Source organism: Colletotrichum orchidophilum, assembly GCF_001831195.1.
Source record: "Colletotrichum orchidophilum strain IMI 309357 chromosome Unknown Scaffold_129.1, whole genome shotgun sequence".
In the NCBI taxonomy this organism is placed as follows: domain Eukaryota; kingdom Fungi; phylum Ascomycota; class Sordariomycetes; order Glomerellales; family Glomerellaceae; genus Colletotrichum; species Colletotrichum orchidophilum.
In genome coordinates this window covers 1-19082 of record NW_019173085.1, presented here as the reverse complement: position 1 = coordinate 19082, position 19082 = coordinate 1, and the positions used below count along the sequence as shown (strand labels likewise).

The window sequence follows — 19082 nt, the reverse complement described above, 5'->3', positions numbered from 1 at the left end:
TTAGCAGAAACGAGAGAGAAGTACTGTCTCGGGAGGTTCGTTGTGATTAGGGCTGTGCAAATTCATGTAATGAGTCGAGTAATCGATTCCCGTTAAAAACAAACTCCATCAAGGACAGGCGGAAAAGTCAGGCCATGTCTATCAGGGATGTCCCCCGAACGCCCTCGCTTCTTGCTCCGACTCTAACTTGAGACGAACCCGCTGCCAGTGGCCACATGCGAAGTAACTCGGTCTGTTCCGAAGGAGAAGGCGCCAAGTCATTTCCCACGATGCAAAGTATTCTTGCAGCCCCCCTCTGTCTAGCCCTCGGTTAGACAAATGCAACCCCAGGGCTGAGAGACCCCTTGTCTAGCGTTGTCCCTAGTCTGCGATGGGATGATCCTCCGGCAAGGAATCTTGCCTGGACACCACGATGCCGAAAGCCGGATTGGGCGGATTGATCAGATAACGAGAGTGGTGGGGTAGCAGAGCGGATCTGATAACTTGACTTGGGTCCATGGGCAAGAGCGCAATTCGGCAACGGACTTCAAGTTGGGTCTGTGGCGTCTACGCCACCAAATCCAAGCGAGGCAATGCGTGATATTCCTGAAACCCGTTCATCGGCGAGCTGAATGAGGTGTTCAGAGACCGTTGAAGGTGCCTCGAGTGGATGTAACATGCGCAACGCAAGGCAGTTAGGTAAAGCACATCCACTAGGCCCAGCGTTGGATCATGGTCAAATGTCAAAGGCTTGGCAACAGAGCTTGGCAACAGAACGGCTGGAAACGGTTCCATAGACTCGTTTGCTATGGGTCAATGGCCTTTTGCTAGCTTGGTTTTCTTGTCTGCATAAGTTCATGGCTGTCCCGCCCTATTGGGTGGGTGGGATCGATTCACAAATTTCGTGGCAAACGCTGCAACCATCAAGACTTGGCTGGAAATCCCCAGGGTCTTGGGTTTGTCAGAGCGGGGGAATAACACGAGGGTGCGAGCAGACTTTTGCTGCTAAAATTGCGGATCTGATAACTCTAAACGAGTCTGGACGTGTTGCAATGCTGCCGAAGTGCTCGCTAAGCTGGGACCTCATCGGACCACTGGCATGTCTCTTGGAGTATCCGTACCAACCTGGTCCACGTCGAAGACTTCAATCTCCGCATTGTAGAAACTTGTCCGAAGTTCGATTGCGCCGCGAGGTTCTATTCGCCGGGGCGAGACAGCGTTGCCTAGCTAGGTCACGAGGAGATTCCGCACCGGGCGAGGCAGGGGTTCGACTTTATGGCCATCTCATCCTCGATCGGAGGAGTTGGAGGGTCCTTGGGCAGAGGGCTACATAGGCAGCCAAAGGGGCATATATAAGTCCTAATCAAGTCCTAGGTCAGGATTATCGCTCTCGTGAGACGCCCAAGATCATTCTATTCTGCAAATTCTCACTGCTGCTTTGGGTGTCTTTCGTGTGTACATACACATATTGTCAAGCTCTTCAATCCTGCTCCCCTACATCAGTCAACATGGGTTACGCAATTCTGCCAGCGCTGATTCCCGACATCGAGAAAGTGTATGACTCCTATTTCAAAGCCTTCACTGGTGACGAGATGGGAGAGATCATGGTCAAAGTTCTGTTTCCCAACGGCATAGACTCTGAAGAGTTCCGCAAGGCGCACACGGCTGGCACTTTGGCTTGGTGGCATCATAGCAACTGCCAATACACCTACAAGTGTGTCGATACGGAGACTGGTGAGATAGTCGGCATGGCCTTGGGAGACATCTACCTAAAGGAGCGGACTGAAGAGGAGCGCAAGAATCATGGTGTTGGCTGGCTTGAAGGCAAGGATAGAGAGCGTGCCGAGGCTGTTCTCAACCCCCTGCATGAGGCTAGAGAGAAGCTGTTTGGCGGGCGCCGCTACATCTGTAAGTCTACCGAACCGTTGGCAAAGGGACCCTGGCGAAACTGACTCGGCTACTTCCACAGACTCCCACGTTATTGCCGTCGACCCCAAGCATCAGGGGAGGAAGGCAGGCGCGCTCTGGTGTAAGTGGGGAGCGGAACTCAGCGACAGCCTGGGTCTCCCTCTGTACTTCGAGTCATCTCCTTCCACATACAAGCTGTACGAGAAGATGGGCTACGAGACTCTGGATGAGAAGATTGTTCACAGCGCGGAACTAATGGGACAGGCGGAAGACACAATTGTGCCCCTCATGGTCAAGATGCCTGCATGTGCAGGGGGTATGACTTTCAAAGAGTGGCGTGCTGCCGGATATCCCTCTTTCAGCGAGGTCGAGAGACTTCCGGCCGCTCCCGTAGTCGATACAATTGGTGCCGACAATAAGGCCAGCAATGGTGCCATGGCTGTGGAGGTCCAGGTCCAGGAGGTACATGTCTAAAACGGGACCTTGGTTGATATCGGCGTTCTAGCATGCTTGGAAATTCCCCTATTTGGTTAACGCAATCGACTATTGCAATGCTTATTTATCTAATCGTTGTCCCCTCTTTCGAACTTCCTTCGAAGGGTTTTCTGCATGCGAGGTTTGTCATGGAGAACCATGACTCGTTACGTGGGTGGCCCTGGTTCGACTCTCAAAGTGGAAATTAGGCTCCTGATCCGGGACAGGGGCACCGGCGTCGGCAAGATTCCATTGCTGTCGGTCGTACGGGGCAGTCGGGGCTGCACTTTTGCCGGCTTTGGGCTCTCGTACCGAGCCTGGTGCAGACAATTTTCTTCACCTGGACTCGAGGGCGGATATGCAAAGATTGCTCCTCCAGCGGAGACGGTTGTACGTAATAAAGCCTTACAATCGTCCCAAATTGTGGCACGTTCGTTGTCTTAGCGCCCAATCTCTTGAGTCACCAGGAAAGCCATGTCTTCCTTATGCATAGCGATACTTGACGTTTTAGGTCAGGTCGAGGCCGAGGTCAACACGAAAAGCCCGAGGAGCTGCCTGTTTTAAGTCCGCCTGCGTGACAACTGTCAAGTAAATTTGACAGTTCCGGGGATAGCGTCGGCCGATGCGACATCGGTCATTTCAAAGCCGATTCGTCTGGCGACTGGTAACGCACACAACGGGCCAGACGGTTCCCATTTCGATCTAATCAGATGCATCTGATAAGTAGTGAGACCATCCGCCTAATCAGATCTTGTCATGACCACACCTCCCTTGACTGTTTCCCCAAAAAGCCCGCAGACTCCGAATATTGCCGTCATGTTAGACCAGGTCAGGAAGGCCGTCCTTTTCGTGAGGCTTGTGGGTTACACACTGCGGCTTTATGCGGACTTTTTTTCTCGCTCTTACACGACCAAGAAAATCTCCGCCGGATCCGCACCGAAAAACGGCGAACCGATCAACATCGTGGTCATCGGCGCTTCTTTCGCCGGTTATCATGCTGCTAGAGTGATTGCAACCTCTCTTCCTACAGACGGCCCGTACCGACTCATTATTGTCGAACCAAACCAGCATTGGCAGTTTACCTGGACGTTGCCTCGCTTCTGTGTCATTGAGGGACATGGGCATAAGACATTCATCCCCTATGGCCCCTATTTGCCCGCGGGCTCGGAGAAGATCGTACGATGGATCCATGATCGCGTATCGACAATCACCGAGAATACGGTGACGATCCAAGGCACAGGGGAGAAGGTTCCATACTCTTACTTGGTCATCGCGACCGGTTCCGGCGCTGGGATGTCATTGCCGTCAAGAGTAGGTTCAACAGACAAAGTTGAAGGAACCAGACTGCTGCAGAACTTCCAGCAACGCATCAAAGCCGCCAAGAATCTCGTGGTCGTTGGTGGAGGAGCTGCAGGCGTCGAACTTGCCACGGACGCCAAAGATCAGTATCCCGATAAGAACGTCACGTTGATTCATTCGAGAGACGCAGTTATGAACCGCTTCGGTCATGACTTGCAGGCTGGAGCTCTCAAGGGATTGAAGGACCTCGGTATCGAAGTGATTCTGGGAGAGCGGACAACATCCGAAACGCCTGTGGATGGTTTCGTCACTCTTCGCTCCGGCCGTAGAGTTGAATGCGATTTCATGGTAACCCAAATCTTGAAGTTGAAGTTTCCGTATCACGTTTTGACTAAGTATTTTCGTGTATCTAGGTGAACGCCATAGGCCAACAGCCTTCCTCTCAGCTAATTAGCAATTTCGCCCCTGAAGCTATTGCAAAGTCAGGCCGCATCAAGGTCAAGCCTACAATGCAAATCGATGTCGATTCGCTGCCGCACATTTACGTGTGCGGCGATGTTGCTGAGGCGGGTGTCGCCAACCCCAACGCTCGAGCTGCTATGAAACAGGCCACCTACGCCGCGGACAACCTCGTTCTTGCCCTTCAGTCGAGAACACCTTCAAACATATATGAACACTATTGGGCTGACGGAGTCATAAAGCTTACGCTGGGTCTCGTGAGTCTTTACATGAACGGTTTTCGGAAGCATCCGTATCTAACGCGTCACAGCATAAATCCATCACGGCCTTCGGTATCGGGGAAACGGAGCTGCTCTTCCGCGGAAAAGAGAAGGAGATTACTCTCATGATTGATCGTGCTTGGACGAACATGGGAGCTAAGCCTTACGAAGACAAAAAGCATGAGACGGGAAGAGCAGAAGGCAGCTTTGCTGATAAGGCTCTCGAAGTAGCAAATGAAACCGTTTGATAGTCGACAGCTAGCCCTTGGAGGCTTGTTCTTTCATTGCCTACATGTAGGTAAAAAGACGCTGCTTCACGGTTCAAAGCTGGAGAATGCGGGCAAGTATAGTAGGGTGTCCAGGAACGGCACTTGCAACGTTTGATACTTCCAGCGACATAGTTAGATAGGCCCGTCATAGGCTCCGCCTTTCCAGAACGTCGTACGGTGTGATATCTCCCACTTGATGAGTGAGACAATACCGAAACAATGCCAGTCCCCAAATCGTAGTTTATAACCCGCGAAGCCCGTCGGCTCTAATCGGCCTACAGATTTGCCGATCAGTCAAGAGCTAGGGACACTATGTAGGGATCATTTCGGCTGCAGGAGAGTCTGATGCAACCTCTCGGTTCCTCTTGTTGACAGGTTTAGAGAGATTTTACTTTCTTCAATTGCGATCATAGGAGGAATATTCTTGGCACCAACCCTGACATGAGGTTGCACATAGTTTTTCGAAGACAGCTCTGAATCCACGGTTGCGCCCTATCCCAGACCGCTCCTTGAGATCATTTTAAGTGTTCAATGTCAAAGTATTAAAAACATGTGTAGCGGTCCAAGGTTTCTAGAAGTTGGAAGCAAGAGTCCCGTTGACGAGGTCAAATACTGAAGGTTCAATTTGTTGCTGCCTAGATATGCTAATCGCGGCGTTGTAGTCACCGTTGCCTCCGGCTGAGACGGCCCGGATTACCGTACTTGCACTAACTGGCGGGACTGATACAGCTCGCTAGGATTGATTGATACAGCGATTGCAATATGCGGCCAGTTATTTCAACTTAATCACCTTGATATGTCGAGAGATCGCATCAATTCTCTCAGAGGTCGGATCCGAAACATGTGGTCACCATCCCGAGGTCTCCCTTGAGTCTTCTACTCACTTACGTAAGTATTAGTCAATACTAATTATCAATGACTTAAAATGCTTTTATTCCCATGATCTGTATACCCTCGCCTACAGTGAGTGCGAATTCTCGCCGTGCATGGATCTAGACCCCGGTCAGGCAAAGGCCCAGAGGCATATGAAACAGGAAATCAGGTTAGTCCCAAAGCTCTCTCTTTTCAGCAAAATGAATTCTTTCCCACAACCTCATCAGTCGTCGCCTGCTGTATCTATGACTTCTTTGAAACAGAATCCTTGGGCCTTTTGCCGTTGATGTACTCCCATAGCCTGCTCTTTTGACATACCCTGTGGCCTTCGATGTCGCAACGGCCGTTTCCAGCTTTCATGCGCTTGTCCATAAAGGACTCCATCGGCGGCCTGCCCTTAGTTTCTACGACGCCAGTCAGGGTTTTGTTCAAGGGGAAAAGCCTGTCGAGGTAGTGCTGATTGAGCAGATGACCCAACACGTTAATCTCGAAAAGCAGTCCAGCAAAAGTGTTTTGTCTCTTGTCCAGGCGTAAAATATCATCCACTATGGGCAAGAGGGGATGCCTTCCATCCGTTGGCTCGGGGTTGCTCTGCTCAGCAACCAGAGACTTGAAGTGGATAACCCCCCATTGGGATACAAAGTCTCCAGTGTTGCCGTAGTGCTCAATGTGCCCAAAAACGTGTTCTTTGAGAGACGATTCGGGATCGTTGAAGTGGTTGGCAGCATTTCCGAAAGTGTAGATCTCCAGCTTATGCAAGGTCTCTCTGCGGTAATTGGAGAGAAGCCAATCAAGGATGATACTGCCCTCTAAGCCACCCTGAGAGTGTAGGATCAGAACGGTTTTGTCTTTCTTCTGCGCAGGGTCCAGAGCAGCTGTGATGAGCGCATAGCAAGTTCTGGTGTCCGAGGTACCAAAGTAAAAGCATCGCTCTAAGAGACACTGGATGAGGTCAAAGATTATTCCAGCCCTGTGACATTATGACTTAGTAATTAGCATCCCTAAGATCAGAAATCGGGTTTGCTTACGTTCTATTGTGGACACCCGTGATGGGACGTTGAAAGGTCCGCGATAGTCTGTTGATGTTTCCCTGCAGCCAGTGCGAGCTAGCCTTTCGTTAGAAGCATGGTCAGAGCATGTAATGCGATCAAAGTACACTTACCCAACAGATACGCCGTTCAAGAAGATCCATTCTTCGCTATAATTCTCGTTCGGGTCCAGGGACTTCCAATTAGCCGCCTCGGGCCACAGAGCATGCTGAGATTTGAGCAAGTTGTTCTCGGTACCGGCATTGAGCTGTAAACAAGCGATATAGTTGAAGAAGATGAATCCGCCGATGTAAAGGACGAATAGTTGGAATGGGAGGGTGGCGAGGAAAGGCAGCGAAATGAGGAAAGTGAGCTGCGTCACGATGAGGACTCCATGCACGGCAAGACACCAGAGGTTTCCAGCCGAAGGATAGAGCTCATCCATCTCGCCGGAGGGATAGTAGGGATCGACAATGCCCTGGAACCAAGTCTGGAAGGCTGAGATGGTGCGGTCAACGGGGCCCCATAGGAGCCATTTGGGCACCCACGACTTGTCGAGCTTTGGATAGCTTACTCCTTCTCGCCGAGGATACCATAGGGGGGAGATGACGAAAGGAATGAATCCGATGCACCTGATGAAGAGCACCAAGTCGTCCCAGAGGAGCCGCCATGGCGGTGCGGTGTAGTATTCGGGCAGCGTGGCTTTGATTTTCTCGTTGTCGCCAGATGGCGAGGGTGCCGAGCTCGCGACGGCCAGCGATGTAGTGAGGGGACGCTTGGTTTTGTCAACTGACTGATATACGTTGACGAAGCCTGACGAGATGTTGTAAGCCGCCATGGCGAGCGTTATCATTTGTGGACGTGACGCGGTCTGCAATGACGGACAAAATCACCAGGTGTAGGTTTGGAATGTTGAAGGGTTCAGACTAGGTACCAAGGTTGACGAGAATTTGGGACATTCGCTTGCCTTTTGTACCTCCTGCCCGCCTGCCCTCTTGTGTTTGGGAAATAGGGATGCACTGGCAGACTGGCCCGCCGCCCTGCCGCCCTTGGCACTAGCGGGAGAGGCTGACGACAGTCCATCAGAAGAAGCAATTATTTCTCAGTGCACTCAATCACTTGGGATCGTAGCATTCAGACTGTCTCTCAGTCACATGCTCTTACTTTGTCCATCTATTGCACACGACCTTGTTGGTTGAATCTGACATAAGAAAGCCATCTATTGGCCACTATCATCTGAGTTGCCTATCTCAGCCATGCGGTGGCACGCAAATCACAGCGAGCGACGAGCGACCAGCGACGAGCGACCAGCGACGAGTGACGAGCGACCAGCCTGCCACGCGCGGCACATCCCTTGGAAGCTGAGCTGCATAATGCCCGCCACTTGTCAGCCCGGCATCTGAGTCTTATGGGTCCCGCTCGAATCCTTGCTGCTGCACCCTTTGTTTGCCTTCTTCTGGCGGGAAGAGTATAGGGGCACAAGACAGGCTGCCAAGCCGCATTCTCTGTTCCCCCTCCAATTCATGTTGCTACTGGTACGTGTGCCACGGATCGTCCGTCTGACGTACACTTGATACACATGTACGTCTCGATGTCTTGCGTCGAGATATTGTAGAGCTCATTACAATGCAGCCAGACGTTGTTGCCTTTTGAGGCCAACTTCCTTTGGTGTTGATTTCGCAGATGAGCTTCGATGCATGTGATGAGGTTATCTTCCACTCGCATCTTCCGGCTCGTGCTCGCAAGCACTTTTCCTCCCAACTGAGTCCAGGAGATGGTTTTTCTGACGTGGTTGCCGGTCTTGATAATGGCTGCTGGCTTAATTTTTTGATGTCGATGCCCTTTAGGAGTGAAGCCTTGGTAGTATTCTCCATCAGGCGCTCTTGATTGCGATCGTAAATATTGAACTTGTCCGCCAGAGGAGGCAGACTTACTGACGTGGTGCGACAGGAGGTGGAAACTGGGGCCAGAAGGAAGCCGGGATTCCGAAGCCCGCTTGGCCAAACCACTGACCTTGCGGCTGATAAGCAGGAGGATCTTGCTCTTCGAGATCCTCGGAAGTGTCCGATGCGCTCTCCTCGTCGGCGGGTTTGGCGCTTCTCTTGGCCCTCCATACACTGTATAATATTACTGCCAAAATACTGCCGAGCAAAATAGGTCCAAACACTATAAGATCGGATGGTATCTTGATGCCCATAGTGATGGATTTTGAGACGCTTCGAGTTCTTGCGTTGTTTATGGGCTGTAGATTGTTGCTGTACTGATCGCAGTGATGTTTGTGCGGAACAATGACGAGTACTTTATGTATGCCAGAAAGTTGGAAGATGATCAACGTTCTGATGCGAAAGACGAGATTCCAGTCTGTCTAAACACCACACTGGCGGATAAGTTGGGCATTTACATAGATCTTCCTGCACGGTTTCGGAGATACCATTGCTTCTAATATGGGCAAGTTGATAACGGAGAGAGTTCCCACGGTCGCTGTGCTTGAAGCACTTGATGCCAATCAGCCAAGGTACAGACAAACCTTATGAGAAACCTCAAGCTGGCACTATTTTTCGTCGGCTTACCCTCGCACTCCTTCCTCTGTGTATCTAGCCTCCTGTCATCCATCACCGTCTGTGGCCTGCCCTGCACCTCTCTACGACCTTGACATGCAGCCTTGGTAGAGATGCGCAGGTTTCGAGTCCCTGGTCGTCAAAGCTTGTCTTCCATGTGATGTACCCTGCTACGACGTTGAGTCAAGGATTTCATCAAGGTCATTTCACCAGGGACTTTGCGGAATCATGAAAACCGATGGGTAGCACTGCATCCCTATGGCCTTGTTGGTAAAATGAGGCCCTCAAGCAGACAAAACAAAGTCACAGGCGATAATGAAGAAATATCATTTCTTTCGTGATTCTATACAGATGGGATAGCACGAGTCTTGCCCCGACGCGCATCCCCACTTCTCACCGACATTCGGTTCCGGAGGCGGGGCCAATCGGACACTGGTAACGGGCCTCCCACGGAACACGCTGTGACTTGTTTGTTTTCTTTTGCTGCATTTAATGATAATTTAGCACAGGCTTGACCTCGTAATATGACCCTAATCTAAAACGCGTACCGAGGCATCCCTGCCCGCGCGGGGTTTGGGAACCGAGGATCGTCCTCACTTGGCCACGTCTTCTCCAAAGCCACATCTTCCCCAAAACAAGACAGGAGCAACACCTTCTTTTTCTGGTTCCGCAAAGATTAGCCACCAATCCCCTATTTCCCGCAAAATCAAGCAATCCGTAATATAGAGAGCACAAGAGCCAATATAGATACAACTCTCCCAACCCAACTACCGATCATCGTTGCCGAAGCTATGGCACGTTCAGATTCTTGGATACTCAGGGGCAGGATAATCTACCAACCAACTTCAGCCCAGCAAATCGCAACCTTCCCTTTATAGCCCTCTGACTTATCTCTTCGAACTCGACGGTCAACGACTTTCCCCTCTTGACAAGTGTTGCGTAGGAAATTAACTAGTCTCATGGATGTGACGATGCTTTACCAAGAGGTGCTTTGATCTTGGCATTGAGCCGAGGCCTGGACTTTAGGCAAGTCGCAGCGGCGGTTGAGACGAGACATCTCTGATCTCTGAAAAACACTCATAGAATTCATATTCCCTGTATATAAACAAGTTGCGGCCGAGGGTTTCTGTCTGTCTCTGCGTCTCCATCTAGAATAACCACGCAACACCATTACCATCCATTAACATTCGCAAGCCCATCAAGATGCACCCCCTTACTTTCTTCATAGCCGCCCTCCCTCTTGCGGGCCAGGTCAACGCAGCCCTCCAGCGTGTCACGAACTTCGGCTCCAACCCAACCGGTCTGACGATGGACATCTCCGTGCCCCCCAACCTTGCATCCTCCCCCGCCATCGTCCTCGCCCTCCACGGCTGCGGCGGCTCCGGCTCAGCCTACTCCCGCCAGGCCGAATATATCCCCCTCTCGGACGCCAGAGGCACCTTTGTCGTCATCTACCCGTCCTCTTCCCGGGACTTCAACTGTTGGGACGTTGCCTCCACCGCCAGCCTGACCCGCGGAGGGGGCGGCGACTCGACGGGTCTCGCTAACATGATCCGGTACACCATCAGCCAGTACAACGCCAACCCGAGGCGTGTCTTCGTCACGGGGAGTTCCTCGGGGTGCATGATGACCAACGTGCTCTCGGCCACGTACCCGGACCTCGTCGCCGCCACTTCGTGCTACTCGGGAGTCGCGGCGGGATGCTTGGCGGGCTCGCCGGGTTCGAGTCCCATCAGCGCCGATCCCAAATGCGCAAATGGGCAAATCGTGAAGACGGGCGAGCAGTGGGCGGCGCAGGTGCGCGCCATGTATCCCGGTTACAACGGGAGCTACCCGCGCGTGCAGACTTTCCATGGCACGGCGGACTCGCTGGTGAAGTACCCTAACTTGGCTGAGCAGCTGAAGGAGTGGTCTACCATCCACAGAGTCAGCTTCACGAAGAACAACACCAATACGCCCCTCGGTGGTTACACGCAGATGATCTATGGCGACGGGACTAAGCTTGTGGGATACTCTGCGCAAGGCGTTGGACACACTGTTCCAGTTCAGGAGGACCAGGACCTGAAGTGGTTCGGCTTGTAGTAGCATTCATTATCCAGTGAAAATGACTGAAAAAGGTGTTGAAGATTAAGCGGGTATTGATGGGATGCGATCTGTACAGCGCAGATGTGGAAGCAGGCGCTAAATTTCTGCCAGATACATGGAGTAAACAGTTTCCGCAGATATACAATGCAAATGGGCTCTCCAAAGGACACTAGAACATTTCCCTGAAGTGGAAAAAGACGTTGTCCACGTATGGGTTCGACACAGCAGTAGTTGTCGGGGGTATGCTACCGTCGGACTGGCCACCAAAACCATCGTCACCCGTAGATGCGAAGCCATTGAGCCCCAGATATCCTTCGAAAATGCGACTCATCTCGTTTTGGATGCGAACTCCGTTGTTTGGTGAGTGGGCCGTATCTAAGTTTGTTGTTTGCTGCTGGGGTATTGTTGGGGTCGTGGATGGTCGTCCGAAAGGCGCGATGGCAGCGGGACTGTTCGGCAGACGTCCACCGCTTGCAAGTCCGGCCATCGTCAGAGCCGCGGAGCTGTGCGCATCCTCGTCTGGCTGGTTGCGAAGGCCAATACTTGGCGCAACTTCCTTCAGTGAACTGATTGTACGCCATAGCCGCTTCGAAACCCAACTCTTGGCGGAGAGGTCTTTGACGAGCTCCAGGGCCATGTAGAATTCCTCGCGGCACGTGGGGCTGAACCTCACTGGAGCGTGGACAGAAGCCAGGAAGAGAACGGAGATTGCCGAAGTCAGGAACTGGTGATAGAATACCTGTATCTTTCGATACAGATTCGTGGTGTTGTTGAGATGGCTTAGATAACGAATCGTGTCTTTTGCAAGGTCAACAACACGTTGAGCTTGGGCAAAGTGACTCATGATGCTAGTAGCGCTGTGCAGAATTGGCGTATACAGCCATATACGAATCTGAAGACAAGTCAGCATCAAAATTGTGGCCGGAGTCTCTATTACAGCGAGACAAACCTGGTTAAACCGAAGATATGTCCAGATGCGCAGGCGTTGAAGGTTGTATGATGGAGTCGAGGTCATTTGCTTCTCCTTATCCCAGTTCCGGAGCTTGACTTCTTCTGGCACATTCTCATACCATTGAAGGATCTCCTGATCTAACCGCTCCATGTCTTCATGGCGGAGCTCACGGGCTAGGACAGGGCCAAAGTCCGTGACTTGGCGCCAGACCTTGGCACCCAACCTCGAGTAGCTGATCATAGCAACCAGGTACGGATATTCTTCCTATGAGATTCTCAGAAAAGACACGCCTAGACATATCGTGTTGACATGGGTACTCACGGGCATGGGGAGTTCTGGATCAATCTCTTCGTCCGGAACTACAAACGGCAAGCCGGTGTTGAAAGCCCACCGTCGGTCCAGGACGTATGCTGACCAGAAACTGTTCAACGCATTCTTCCTGTCTTCTTCGTTCTTAATTTTCGCGATGCCAGTCGTCCTGTGGATGCCCATCTCCAAACACAGCCTAGTGACTTGGCCCATGACGCGCCATGCTAGGATTTCCTCGTTGGCCAAAAATCTGTAGCCAGCGAGAAGAGCCAGGACCGGGAGACTCACAAAGTCGACTGCCTCGACCATGAGCTTCCGGTTGAGTACGGCGTCCATGCTGTCAATCAGCTTGCAAGCTTTCTCGCTGTGCCCGTGCTCCTCCACGACGAGAGCGCAACTCATAACAATCTTGAGCTGCAGTGTCTTTTCATCATTGAGACTGGGTGTAAGGCCTTGCTTTCGGGCCGAGTCCATATAAGCCGTCAGGTGACGGACGTGCTCGATGACTGACGGTATCTTGATGACAGGATACATTATGCCAATCTCTTCGTCATGTAGTCGACATAAGCGAATCATTTCGTCCTTGCCAAAGTCCCACAAGGGGTCGATTTGACTTTCCTGAGGAGGCATACGAAAAGGACTGTCCTCAGGTACCCCCAGGGGTGTACCTTGTTCGTCCTCCCCAATGCCCTTGTAGCCCATATTGTGAATAGTAGTATTGGCGATGTCAAGACTGAAGGCCATACTGGTGGGGCCACGAAAGGATGCCTGCTTGGGTTGGGTCAACTCAGGCCGGTGGAGGGGAGACAGCGAGCTCGCCGGGGAGGCCTGAACTGTGCTTGAGGGGAAAGGTAATACTTTGTCCTGGATGGGTGCAAGACGCAGAGTTTCGGAACGGAGTGCATTCATGTTCTGGTAGAGGTTATCGACCTGCTCCTGCAAGCGGGTCATCTGCTCCGCCATGGTCTTGTATTCGTCCGAGTCCTTGAAGTTATTGGAGCAGCAGTTCGGGGCATAGAGGCACTGCAGGTTGAGATTGCCGCATCGTTGACAGGGAGTTTCGCCATTGCACTTGATTTTGCGCCTTTTACACTCGTTACTATGATAGGGAGAGCGTGAAAAGAATTAGTGATATTGTCTCTTCAAAATCAAGTTTGGAGACTTGGAGCTTATGGCAGGCACTGATTTGAGTAGCAATTGGGCTTAGGTTCCGCAACCACGGAGAGACGTTATCGCAGTGGCATTGGGCCGGACGCATGCCGAAGACATGACTGGGACGGATTTATCCTTACCAGGCAATGGATATGTACTAGGACAGCGGCAATTAGCTTTCTGGAGTTCCACAAAGTTTATAAATGGCATAGCACAGAGCAGAATGAATGTTTATAGGGAGGAGGACGAGGAGATGATGGGCAGATAGGGGAAAGACTGAACGGTGTTTAAACGGCGGAAAGACAACGCACCCGATTCCTCTTGCTTCTCTGCTGCTTGGCAGCATTGATCTCGTCTTCTGACTTCCTCTTGGAACCAGACACGGAGCTTGAGCCTGGCGTTCCGACTTGAGTTGCACCTCTGGAGGCCCCTGGTTGTTGTGCGGAATTGTCTCCGGGGGTCGCGGAAAGGGGGGAATGGACAGAATGATTGTGTGGAGAATAAGCGGCAGCAGTGGCAGCCCGGTCAGGCGGCAAAGGGACGGCTGCTTGGCTCAAGTAGCGCAAGTCGCTGACCTGCGCATCAATCTGCTCCATTGCGCATTGCGAGGCCCCCGCGGACCAGTTTTTGTCTGATTCTCGCGTTCGATTGTGAGCGACTGTCAAGCGATGGGGGACAGGCGAGTAATGGCGATTGTCCTCCCCTGTTTGCTCAGGCAGGTAAATAGGTACCTGGGTAAGGTACCTTACTGTCCCCTCCTTAGCCTCACTTCTTTTTCGGGTATCGGGACTTTCCTGCTCCCAGCTAATCCCGCCGGGCTTCACGTGACCGGCTGAGCCTCCGATCACGCGCTGGTGTAGCCTACTCCACCTTTATGTATTGCGATAATCGAATGATTGGTCGCCATGTTGAGGCTTCAATTTTGATGACGGCATTTCGCCAATCGCCCAGCATGTCAACCGACGCAACCGAGGCTGAAGGGCGCAGCATTGACTCTCAGATCCACCCACGAAGCCAGAAGATAACACTACCTTACCTTAAGCCTTAGCAGATGCCGCAAGTGTGTTATATGTGAATATGCAATATTGAGTAATTGGCCCTAATGAGGGATAGGAGTAGGCGCAGAGATATAAGATAAGGAAGGTATCTTAGGTAAGGTAAGGTAGCTTGAGCTGGAGTAAGGTAGTTCAGTCAGTCAGCATTCGGCTTCCGTGGCACGGTGCAGGTACTCGACAGACACGGATAAGACTTGAAATCCTGAAAAGGTCTTTCAGGTCGTCACGGATCTAGAAAGTGAGAATTTCACTGATTCTGCGAGAAACGTTTCGAGCGCAACAAATATGTCTTCACTCGTAATATCTTGTTACAAAAAGGTTGACTTAATTGCATGCTCTTGAGTGGCTTAGCTGCCATTCTCATCAGGCTACCGGTGCTGACCGTGGCCAGGGTCCCCGAGCCTAGCTTACATAAGGCTTTAAACTTTCTTGGTGGGGGTCCTGGTTCTGCCGCACCTCACCACCAAAAAGTTTCTCGAAGCCCAGAAAATTCGCCCAGCGTCGCGCAGCGGGACCCTTTGTTAGTCGCCATACATATCGTGAAGGACCTACACAATGTCAGCCCATAGAAGAACGTCTGACTGGCAAGACAAGCCGGCAAAGGGTATGCGACACTTCATTACAAGCAGTATTGCAGTACTGACGTTAGTTCTCCCCTAGATCTCGACCCTGAGGCTGAGCCCGTCGAGGAGAGCGAAGACGAGAGCGGCAGTGAAGAAAGCGCAGACGAGAATGCGGGCACCGAGCACTATGTCACAGTTGGGTACGCTACACGCACAACACATCGCACATTTTGATCTCTTGTAGGGAAACTGACCGTTGCCACAGCAAGAGTAAGCTCCGGGAAAAGGAAGGCGTCTCTCTGGGTCCGAATTACCGCGGCGCCCGCGTCAGCCGCGATGCGCTGAACGACTCGAGCAACGATGATGACAGCGAAATATTCGAGGATGCGCAGGAGGACCTGGATTCGGATGGTGAGGAGTATGACGATCCCGACGCCGCCGACCTGGCTGCCGACGAAGCAGCCGCCGGAGACGAAGACATCGAGATCTCAAGCGACGACGCCCTTGGCGAGAGCGATGATGAGAAGCTTGATGGCTTTGTGTTCCGCGGCAGCTCACAGCCCAAGGACAAGAAGGGAGGTCGAAGCAAGAGGCCCACTGCTGCCGACTTCATCTCCGACGACGAGGGTGATGGTGCGGCGCTGGACGACAACGACGACGACGATGAGATGGATGACTCGGAAGATGACAACGAGGGTCTGACGGATGGGCTCGACGGGTCAGATGAAGACGAGGAAGATGAATTGGGCTCGGAAGAAGAATCTGAAGAAGATTCCGAACAAGCTTCAGACGAAGATGACGAAGATGACAAGCCTCGCGGCAAGTCCTCGAAAGCCGATGCCAGAGCCGAACAGCGAAGGCTCATGAACGAAGGCTCAAAAGCCCTCGCCGCCTCAATCTCGGCTGCCGCGCAGCAAGACGCCCAAAAGGGTCTCGCCGTCCGCGAGCAGCGCAAGACGTTCGACGGCCTCCTCAACATCCGCATAAGGCTGCAAAAGGCCCTCGTCGCCACAAACTCCTTCTCCACCGTCGAAGTCGAGGACGAAGGAGAGGAGGAAGAGCAAAACTCTGAACCGTACGAGGCGGCCGAGGAAGCGGCGCTGAAGCTGCTCAACACCCTCGACAGTTTCCGCGCCAGTCTGCTCCCCGCAGAGCTGCAGCAGACCGGCGGGAAGCGCAAGAGGGGTGACGCATTTGACGCCGCGACCTCGAGTCAGGAGATCTGGGAGGGCATCCAGCAGGCCGAGGAGCGCGCGGCAAAGTACCGCAAGAAAGTCCTAGAGACGTGGTCCAGCAAGACGCGCAGCGCCATCGTGGAGGTGAAATCGCGCAACCTTGTCTCATCGCAGACGTCCATCGTCGCCTCCCTCGAGGAGCAGCTCCTCGGCACCGACCGCCTCATCAAGCGCACGCGCACCCCGCGCTCCTGCGCGCCGGCGCAGGTCGCGCGCAAGGTCAACGAGGACCCCGAGATCTACGACGACGCCGACTTCTACCAGCTTCTCCTCAAGGAGCTCGTCGAGCAACGCACCACGGATAGCGGTAATGGCGTTGCGGCGCAGCCCACAGTGCGGTGGGCGGCGATGAAGGAGGCAAAGACCAAGAAGCACGTCGACAGGCGCGCTAGCAAGGGCCGCAAGATGCGCTTCAACATCCACGAGAAGCTGCAGAACTTCATGGCGGCCGAGGATCGGAGGGCGTGGGAGCAGGAGGCGGTCGACCGGCTGTTTGGCACGCTGTTTGGTCAGAAGATGGAGCTCGGCGAGCAGGCCTCAGATGCGGAGATGGAGGACGACGAGGAGGTTGATGCCGAGGAGGCTGGTCTGCGGTTGTTCCGCAACTAGATGGTGTAGGAATGGAATAGCCAATGAGGGGGACTGGGCACAAAAATTTGTACATTCACGACGACATCCCAACGATATAGACTGGGGCCAAAACAATCATGGCGGTGAATTCGCAGCTTAATCTCAAAGACCATGAATGCAACCTCTTGTATCTCGTCACATCATAGCAGTCCTTACAAACAACAAGAACATGCCAACATGTACCGAGAGATGAACAGCCGGACCCCCGAGCGTCTTCAGCGTCGCCTCCCCCTTCTCCTTGCCGAGACCATCCACCTCGGGCCTTTTCAGCCGCACATAGGCGCGGCAACACGGCCAAACATGCCAGAATGCCAGCGCCGCCGCGACTTGCCTACTCGTCTTGTCGAACGGCCGCGATATGAAGATGAGGCATATCAAATTCGTGCTCAGCAGTAACCCAGCAAATTGTTGCAGCACCAGCTGCGCGGCGGCCGGAGGGTTGCTCAGCTGACTGCCGGGCTTGAAGATGAAGGAGCAGGCGGCGGCAGTCTCGATGGCGATGTGTAAAAGGAAGGGAAGTTTGACGAATTGGATTGATGACAACATTATGAGGGTAAGGTGATGCGGCTATGTCAGCGCCAGCTGGGGGCTGAACGAGTAGAACCTTTGGGTGTGTGTGGAACTGTGCATGCTGTGAGCGTCGCTGGTTGTAATGCAAGTGATTACCGTGCTTCATAGCGCACCTACCTACGGCGGTTACTGCTCCTCTCTCTCTCTCTCTGATTGCAGATGCAGTACATCGTAGTCTTTCCGGAGCTCAACGTCCGGAGCTTGAAGTCCGGAACTGGGTCGGTCAAGGTCACCGGCGCGGCGAGACTCGATAGTCGGCCGTGGAGCAACTCAAAAGTCCGAGCGGAGGGATTGAAACTCTTATGATGGAACTTCCCTGCGACTTCGATTTTGCTTCGCTCGTAAAGACTGAATTCAGCAGAAATTTGTTCCGACAAATTCAAAGTTTCCACGTTACTTAATTTGTTTTTTTCTGCGGATGTTTATTGCCTACGCACCGTGTGCCTAGGGAAATGAAGCCCACGGAGGATCCAGAGGGATGCGGCAACTCACGCTCAATGGCACAACAGCCCTGTCAATAACTGTACCTTACAAATTTATTATGCCTTTTCAAGGTACATAGGTACGCAACGAGACTCGGTCAGCTCCATTCGAGTGCGTTTGGCTGGTTTTCGTGAGGGAGAGCAAGGCCAGTAACCCTGCCGATTATGCATGAAAAGTTGCGACATGCCCCAAGCTCGTGGTGCATGGGAAAGCTCTGGGAGCCGAGGTGTGAGAATTTCAGCTACTGGGGTTTTCAAGCAGCTGCAACTCTCGTAACCGCCTAAAGCTCCCCCTGCTCAGCTCCGCTCGGTCTGCCGCACCAGGACACGCGATCTTAGAGGCTGGAGCTAATCCATGAATCATGACGCGTAGCTCTTGACAAGACATACTACTATGCATATGGAGGCTGTGCTTGATCTGCTTGGCAACGGTTGAAAGAAAGAGATGGCAGCACCAGGGCGGGCCGCTTGTCCTCGTGGGATGGGCCCCAAATCGGTTCGGTTTCTGGAAACAGACAGATAGCAAAGGTGGTAAGCCGCAAGAGTGGAGGGAGTGTGACTTGGGATGGAACACAGCATCGGATGAGACATGCCGACCTCTTGGTCATGGCAAGAAACCTACTTTAGTAGGCATGAGACGAAGAAGAGAATGGCCACCAACCGGCACACCACATCTCTCAAGAATCCAACCATCAGCAGTATCCAAGAACCCCCCCCACCCCCCCCCCCCCCCCCCCCCCCCCCCCCCCCCCCCCCCCCCCCCCGCCCCCCACCCCCCCACATCCCCCCCCCCCCCCCCCCCCCCCCCCCCCCCACGCCCTCCCTCTTGGCCCCTTCCCCTCACCTTCCCCTCACCTCCAACTTTGAGGTGTACTGAACTCCTCTTCACCGGATACCCGGTAGTCAATGACCCCGGGACTCCGACTCCGCGGCTCCGTTGGC

General features: G+C 53.0%; 8 protein-coding genes across 8 annotated transcripts; 4 read left to right on the top strand and 4 right to left on the bottom strand.

The window, feature by feature from the left end:
- Positions 1–1487: 1487 nt before the first annotated feature.
- Positions 1488–2361, top strand: CORC01_11617 (acetyltransferase; the record flags this gene model as incomplete). The annotated part of the gene is made up of 2 exons (XM_022623240.1): positions 1488–1887; positions 1949–2361. 2 exons carry the CDS (start codon positions 1488–1490, stop codon positions 2359–2361), a joined length of 813 nt encoding a protein of 270 aa, XP_022470228.1.
- An 816-nt stretch (positions 2362–3177) lies between these two features.
- CORC01_11616 (uncharacterized protein) lies at positions 3178–4627 on the top strand (the record flags this gene model as incomplete). Its single annotated transcript, XM_022623239.1, has 3 exons — positions 3178–4008; positions 4074–4376; positions 4430–4627. The coding sequence occupies 3 exons, from the start codon at positions 3178–3180 to the stop codon at positions 4625–4627; spliced, it is 1332 nt and encodes a 443-aa protein (XP_022470227.1).
- Positions 4628–5764: 1137 nt separating this feature from the next.
- CORC01_11615 (uncharacterized protein) lies at positions 5765–7387 on the bottom strand (the record flags this gene model as incomplete). The annotated part of the gene is made up of 3 exons (XM_022623238.1): positions 5765–6491; positions 6550–6627; positions 6684–7387. The coding sequence occupies 3 exons, from the start codon at positions 7385–7387 to the stop codon at positions 5765–5767; spliced, it is 1509 nt and encodes a 502-aa protein (XP_022470226.1).
- Positions 7388–7799: 412 nt separating this feature from the next.
- On the bottom strand, positions 7800–8746 carry CORC01_11614 (uncharacterized protein; the record flags this gene model as incomplete). The annotated part of the gene is made up of 3 exons (XM_022623237.1): positions 7800–7915; positions 8118–8212; positions 8484–8746. 3 exons carry the CDS (start codon positions 8744–8746, stop codon positions 7800–7802), a joined length of 474 nt encoding a protein of 157 aa, XP_022470225.1.
- A 1564-nt stretch (positions 8747–10310) lies between these two features.
- Positions 10311–11189, top strand: CORC01_11613 (PHB depolymerase family esterase; the record flags this gene model as incomplete). The annotated part of the gene is made up of 1 exon (XM_022623236.1): positions 10311–11189. One exon carries the CDS (start codon positions 10311–10313, stop codon positions 11187–11189), a length of 879 nt encoding a protein of 292 aa, XP_022470224.1.
- A 172-nt stretch (positions 11190–11361) lies between these two features.
- CORC01_11612 (fungal specific transcription factor domain-containing protein) lies at positions 11362–14201 on the bottom strand (the record flags this gene model as incomplete). The annotated part of the gene is made up of 5 exons (XM_022623235.1): positions 11362–12084; positions 12142–12408; positions 12466–13552; positions 13746–13762; positions 13917–14201. 5 exons carry the CDS (start codon positions 14199–14201, stop codon positions 11362–11364), a joined length of 2379 nt encoding a protein of 792 aa, XP_022470223.1.
- Positions 14202–15215: 1014 nt separating this feature from the next.
- On the top strand, positions 15216–17067 carry CORC01_11611 (TRAUB domain-containing protein; the record flags this gene model as incomplete). Its single annotated transcript, XM_022623234.1, has 3 exons — positions 15216–15264; positions 15321–15423; positions 15489–17067. The coding sequence occupies 3 exons, from the start codon at positions 15216–15218 to the stop codon at positions 17065–17067; spliced, it is 1731 nt and encodes a 576-aa protein (XP_022470222.1).
- A 156-nt stretch (positions 17068–17223) lies between these two features.
- On the bottom strand, positions 17224–17634 carry CORC01_11610 (uncharacterized protein; the record flags this gene model as incomplete). Its single annotated transcript, XM_022623233.1, has 1 exon — positions 17224–17634. The coding sequence occupies one exon, from the start codon at positions 17632–17634 to the stop codon at positions 17224–17226; it is 411 nt and encodes a 136-aa protein (XP_022470221.1).
- Between the last annotated feature and the right edge of the window lie 1448 nt (positions 17635–19082).